The sequence below is a fragment of the Hyaena hyaena genome, unplaced genomic scaffold (genome assembly GCF_003009895.1).
Source record: "Hyaena hyaena isolate Hyena2069 unplaced genomic scaffold, ASM300989v1 scaffold_220, whole genome shotgun sequence".
NCBI classification, from domain to species: Eukaryota; Metazoa; Chordata; class Mammalia; order Carnivora; family Hyaenidae; genus Hyaena; species Hyaena hyaena.
Window position 1 is genome coordinate 2,292,813 of NW_024080852.1, and position 6,320 is coordinate 2,299,132.

General features: G+C 51.6%; 1 protein-coding gene across 2 annotated transcripts; it reads right to left on the minus strand.

The window, feature by feature from the left end:
* Positions 1–53: 53 nt before the first annotated feature.
* LLCFC1 (LLLL and CFNLAS motif containing 1) lies at positions 54–1,580 on the minus strand. Of its 2 annotated transcripts, none has more exons than XM_039243061.1 (3): positions 1,445–1,580; positions 1,209–1,329; positions 54–359 (listed from the first exon to the last, which is right to left on the minus strand). In XM_039243061.1, exons 1-3 carry the CDS (start codon positions 1,478–1,480, stop codon positions 217–219), a joined length of 300 nt encoding a protein of 99 aa, XP_039098992.1. In that variant the 5' UTR covers positions 1,481–1,580; the 3' UTR covers positions 54–216. The 2 variants fall into 2 exon arrangements, with proteins under 2 accessions (XP_039098992.1, XP_039098991.1); XM_039243060.1 differs by having other exon boundaries at positions 54–640; positions 1,445–1,579.
* Between the last annotated feature and the right edge of the window lie 4,740 nt (positions 1,581–6,320).

Sequence of the window (6,320 nt, forward strand, 5' to 3'; positions counted from 1 at the left end):
AAAGGTCAGTGGGCCAAAGGTTGGGTGATTAAACAGACCAGTTAGAGACAAAGGGCTTTGGTTAAGAAAGCTGCCCCCAAATGTTTTCAGGACTTTATTGCTATTACTTTTATTGTTGCTGCCTCCTTCCCATAATGTGCTGTCCAGAGCAGAGCCAGGAGAGATGTGGGAGAGAGAAGGCCATGGGTCTGGTGTCTCTGGCCCTGGAAGATGGAGCTAAGAGCATGGTGAGGTGGTCAAGCTGGGCAATGGACAGTTGAGAGGCCAGCACCACGATCTCTTGGATGCTGCATCCTGAGGTGAAGAGCCACTGGCAAGAGGCAAGAAGCTGTATGTACACCTCCCTTGGGAGTAGTGACCTGGAGCCCAGGAGGGAAGAGGGGATCAGTAAGCTATCATGAAGCGGAGGTAGATATCAAGGTCCTCATCCAGGAACCAGGCTACCATCTCAGCCTCAATGTCCCTCATAAAAAAACCATGATGCTGGCCAGATTGAAGCAGAAGGCTAGGTCAAAGAGGTGGTCCCGAAGGGCTGCTGTGTCTGACGTCTCATCTTCCTGCTGGGCCATGTCCACAACCTGCCACATCTCCCCCACCGAGGAGGCCACAAAGTGCTCTTCAAAATGCTCTTGCTCTTGGTCTGGAACAGTGGAGAGGGGGAGGCACTGAAAGGGCTGATCCTAACCTGCTCCCGCCGCGACCCTGGCCTATACCAGAAAGGTGATGAGTTGGAGAATCTGAGAAGTTAGAGCCTGAGGCTTTTGGCTCAACTGTGCATCCCCTTTTCCTTGCCCAGGGAGGCGGTGCTCCATCTGGAGGTCTCCTCTGGTCTGTATTGAATCACAGCCCCAACTCAGGTGCCCATACACCCCATTTCTACCTCACACTGCCTCCTCCAAAGGATTACAACACTCGGGGTGGGAGGGACCACCCGAGGGAAGGGATGGAAACCACAACCTCTTCCAAGACAAATGCACCCCTGCCCATTCACACAAAAGCCACCTTCCAACCAGCCCGTGGTATGCCCCTGAATACGTCCCTGGCTAAGAACCCTGCTCAAAACCCTTTACCTGACCCTCTCACACTAAGATGATAAGGGACTGGGCTTCTCTCCCCACAACCTGACCTATCTCAGGTTTCATGCCTGATAGGCCCTGGGGTGCTGACTCCAAAGAGATCTGACCCCTAGCCCCCGACACTCGTCTTACCTGTGGAGGGTGTCTCCTCGCTCTGACTCCTCTCTTTGGGATCCACGCTGCCTTTCTGAGGCTTCACCACCTTGACCCGCAGCAGCAGCAGGATGGCAGCCAGGAACACTGCCCTGCAGAGCTGGGAGCCCAAGGAAGTCATGGACCTGGCCACCCACCGCCTTTGGTCTTCCCTACTCCCCTAAGCACAGTCGGCTCCCCCCACCTCCCTCCCCTGTCCCTTTCCCAGCCCTTACCACTTGCCAGCACCATTTTCTTCCCTTCCCTTCCATAGGACCTCTGACTTCATGAGCTTTGTGACCTCACAGCCATGGGCCTGCCCCTCATTCAGGTCACTAGAGAATTCCATTGCAGGGCAAGAGAGTGGTGAGTAGCTAGGAGAGGCTTCTAGGATGATCCTATTGTGTCATCTTGTGGAGAACAACAAAATGACTTAAGAGTTTGTGACGTACTTTCACATTCATTACATCATGCAATCTATATAGCAACTGGGGCTTGAAGTAGTAGTATCATCATACCCATCATATAGATGAGGAAACTGAGGTTCATAAAAGAAATGACTCTTCTGCATAACATCACACAGACAATAAAAGGCAGAGCAGGACTCTAGACCACCTCTTTTTGTTCTAATGCTCATTTATTTATTTTGAGAGAGAGAGGGAGAGAGGGAAAGAGGATCCCAAGCAGACTCCATGCTGTCAGTGCAGAGTGCAACATAGGCTCAAACCTCAAGACCATAACCTGAGCCAAAATCAAGAGTCAGACACTTAACCAACTGAGCCACCCAGGTGCCCCTTGACTACCTCTTTTGATTTCAAACATCACATCTTCCTCTCTTCCATGCAGCCTTTCACTAAGGTAAGTGGCTTGTATAGGATGTGGCCCACAGCAAATGTAGAAATATCGGATCCTCAAGTCCTGGGCTATACATGAAACTCAGGTCCATCAAAAATGAGGAAGGTAGAGAGACACAGGTGTTGGGGGAGAAAAGGGTACACGGTGTGTGTGTGTGTGTGTGTGTGTGTGTGTGTGTGTGTGTGCGTGCACATGCATGCATGCACATGCATGTGTACATATGAGAGACAGAGACAGAACATGGGGTACCCTGTGCCCAAGCAGAAATCATTCCCTCATCCTTCGCCTTCCTCTAGACTTTCCTCTCTCTAATCCTTTGGCCTCTTGAACTGGTAGACAAACCCCTCTTTTCTAATTTTACAGCCCCTCATACTCTCAGACACAAAGAAAAAGTTGTTAGAGGCTCATTCTCCAAACTTCTTCCTTGATGGAAGCAGAATCTTTTTTTTTTAAGTTTTATTTATTTATTTTGAGAGAGAGAGAGAGAGAGCACACGCATGTGAGCAAGGGAGGGGGAGAGAGAGAGAGAGAATGGGCAGAGAGAGAGAGAGAGAGAGAGAGAGAATCCCAAGCAGGCTTTGAGCTGTCAGCACAGAGCTCAATGTGGGGTTTGAACTCACAAGCTGTGAGATCATGACTTGAATGGAATTAAGAGTTGGACACTCAACTGACTGAGCCACAGGGTGCCCCGTAGTTAGAGTCTTTAAGGAAGAAGTAGCATGGCAGCGAGGCCAGGATCCCAAATAACAGATTTCCAGAAACTTGCCTCAAAGCCCCAGTGCCTGCCAGGCCCATGAAGCTGGTGAGCACAGACCTGCTGGCAGTAATGGGCTGTGGCTAATTATCTGCCTCCTGGAGCAGAGATGGCTGCAGATGGGGTAGGATGGGATTGTGGAGATAGGATGGAGTCCTGCCCTGGTAAACCAGAACGAATGCAGGCCAGGAGCCACAGGGCAGGTGCTGGGGCAGGTGGGAGGGGGGATGGGCACCCTTGAGCCATCACAACCTGCTCACGCCACTCCTGGAGCCCACGCATCCCACATAGGCGTGAACCACCAAATGCATGTGCAGAAACATGTACCTTCTGGAAGAGGGCATTGTAGACGGGGAAGCGCAGGTGGACTTCTGCTAGCAGACGTGCTCACCAGAAAGCTCTCCTGGGACAACCACAACCTCTTGTATACTTCCTGCCGACACAGGCCAGGTGACCTGGTGGCTGGGGAGGGGTCCACGAGGTCCCGGGATGGTGAGGGAAGAAAAATCCAAGTAAGCAGATGACCTGGCTCACCCCTACCTTGCACTCATTGACCTTCAGGCCCAGGAACAATGCTTGGGTGGAAAAAAATCACTAATCTGGTTACTTTGGGGGAGGAGCTTCTTGGTTCCCAGCAAAAAGAGAAGCCAACCCAGGCTCAGTGCATGTGCACGCGGAGGGAGGCTGGGGGTGGGGCAGGCAGGCGTGGAAAGAACTGGGTTGTACTGACCACTGTTCCCTGCGTTTCCTCACCACCCACCTGCCCGGTTCCCTGTGCTGGAAGAGATAACTCCTGCAGGAATTTAATTTTTTTTTAATTACAGGAATATTTAAAAAGTATGGAAAACAAAAAGGGGTAGCAATTCCACTATTCGGTGCTAATCACTATTAATGTTTTAAAGTCTGGTTCAAATCCTTTCCCTACATGGCTGTGGGTATGTGAGGTGGGAGAGTATCTCCTAAAAAGATAAAATCCAGGGATGATGTACTTCTCTCCCCCTACATCACATCCGAAGAAGAGTTCTGACTGTTTAGACACCAAGGGGCTCTGGGGCCATCTCGGACTGGGGGGAGAGAGGTCCTAGGTGTTTTTGTCCGCAGAGGGTTGAGGGAGCATGAGAAGAAGGGGGGAGAAATAGGGTGGCGGAGGGGGGTATGAAAGAGGAGAAGCAGTGAGGGGAGAAAGCCAGCGGAGAGCAGGCAGCCTTTAATCCTTAAAGATTAGGGGTACAGTTGACCCTTGAACAACAGGAGGTTAAGGGCACTGACCCCCCCCACATACAGTCAAAAATCCAAGTATATACCTTTGACTCCCCCAAACCTTACTAATGGCCTACTGTTGACCACAAGCCTTACCAATAGCAAACTGTCAACTGGAATATATTTTGCATGCAATATGTATTATACATTGTATTTTTATAACAAAGTACACTAGAGGAAAGACATCATTAAGAAAATCATATGGAAGAGAGAATATGTTTACAATATTGTACTCTATTTATCAAAAACCATCCTCATAGGGGCGCCTGGGTGGCTTAGTCGGTTGAGTGTCCGACTTTCGCTTAGGTCATGATCTCGTAGTTCGTGGGTTCGAGCCCCGCGTCGGGCTCTGTGCTGACTGCCGGCTCAGAGCCTGGAGCCTGTTTCGGTCTGTGACTCCCTTTCTCTCTGACCCTACCCTGCTCACGCTGTCTCTCTCTCTCTCTCTCCTAGAAATAAATAAAACATTAAAAAAAAAAAACCATCCTCATAGAAGCAGACCTGTGCAGGCACCCTGGGCCAGTGAGAGGGTGAAGACACAGAGGTGGGGACTTGTTCCTGAGCCCCCCTCTGTCCCCAACGCCAGTCCCAAGGATGGGGCCCTTGGTGGCGAGCCCCCCTGCACCTGCTCCATGTGGCTGTGACTGGGCCAGCCCCTCCCTGCCCCCACTGCCTCCAGGATTAGCTTTATGGGTTGAGTATTTCTTAGGAAGGCCTCCTTCCTTTGCTAGTCCCTGCTTATCAGCACATCTACAACCCCCACCTCAACCTTATCGCTCCGTCCATCTCCTTAGACTGGAAGTCCCAAGGCTTCAGAGGCCATTACCATCCCACACAGCCCCAACCCCCAGCAAAGCAGAAAATTGCCCTACAAGGTGACCCCCTCCCCTCTCCCAGCTGGCATCTCCCCACCACCTGGGTGAGAACATGCTCTCGTCTCTGGCATCTCCTCTTCCTTTCCTTATCTGTTTCCCTTGCAATCTCCCTTCTCTAAAGGCCATTTTGTCCATCCTTCAATCTTATAATAAAAGAAGAGGGGGGTGCCCTGCTCCCAAAGACCCCCAGGTTCCTGCGTCCCCCCCAGATCTCTCCCATCTGTACAGCCAGAAGGATCCGAAGAAAAAACAAGTTACAGTGGTTAATCTGGAGCTAAGTTTCCAACTTTAAAGCCAGTCAAGTTTTGTTACTAGCCGTGGGCGATTACTCTCCCTCTCTGTGCTCTGCTCTTCTCGTTAGAAAATAAAGAGGACCCTCAGCCCATTCCCATGCACCTCATCTGTCTCGTGGATGACTCGAATTCAATAACGTGCATTTACAATCAGAAGAGAAATAGTAACCATCCTATCAGAAGACAACACAGCATGTCATGTGTCCTTAGTCCTGGCTCGTCATTCCTGAAGAGAGTCCCCCAGATTCCCCTGTCCACCACCTCGGCTCAACTCCTGCTGTTCCATTTCTGGGGTCTCCCCTGCCTGAGGCTCCAGGAAGCTGTGAAGGTAGAGAAGTCTCACTGAGGACTGCGTTCTGGAAGCCTCCGGGAGGCTGGCAGCAGGGTTGAGGACAGAGATGACCACAAAGACCACAATGCAGATAAGCAGCCCCTCAGGGCCTGCAGCCCATCTGTGAAAGGAGAACCAGCAGTCACTGAACTCTTAGGATCATGCTTTACAGACACAAGAGAGGGTACAATTATTGGCCCCATTGTACGGATTGGAAGACTGAGGCTCAGGAAGCTTGCCTAAATGATCTGTAAGAGGCCAAGAGCCAGAGTACAAAGCAGGACCTGCATGACTGTCAAGCTGGAGGGCTTTACTACTTTTCTCCGCTCCTGTATCCCAGTAAGTGCTCACCTTGCTCCCGGGGCCCCCCTTCTGGGCTTCATCCTTGCTCCCCCTCTACATTCCACAGCCTTCCTCTGACTTCCCGTCTCCAGCTGCAGCCCCAGCCCACTGCTGGAAGGGAAGATGCCTCCCCCACCCCGCTTCCCGGCTCTAGGGCAGGTTCTGTGTCCCAGGGGCTCTGTAGAGAGAGCTCCTCCCCCCCCCCCACCAGGTAAAGCCACTTTCTCCTGGCAGGGCCCCCAGTCCCTCACTGCATACACACACGCTCCACCCACAAACTGCACGCTGTATACACAGGTCACACGGGAGATATACTCACTCTCAGTCCCAACCCCAAACAGACCCCGCCTCCTCTGCAGTGGATTCCTAGACGGGCTCCTTTTACCACATTCCCTAACCTGC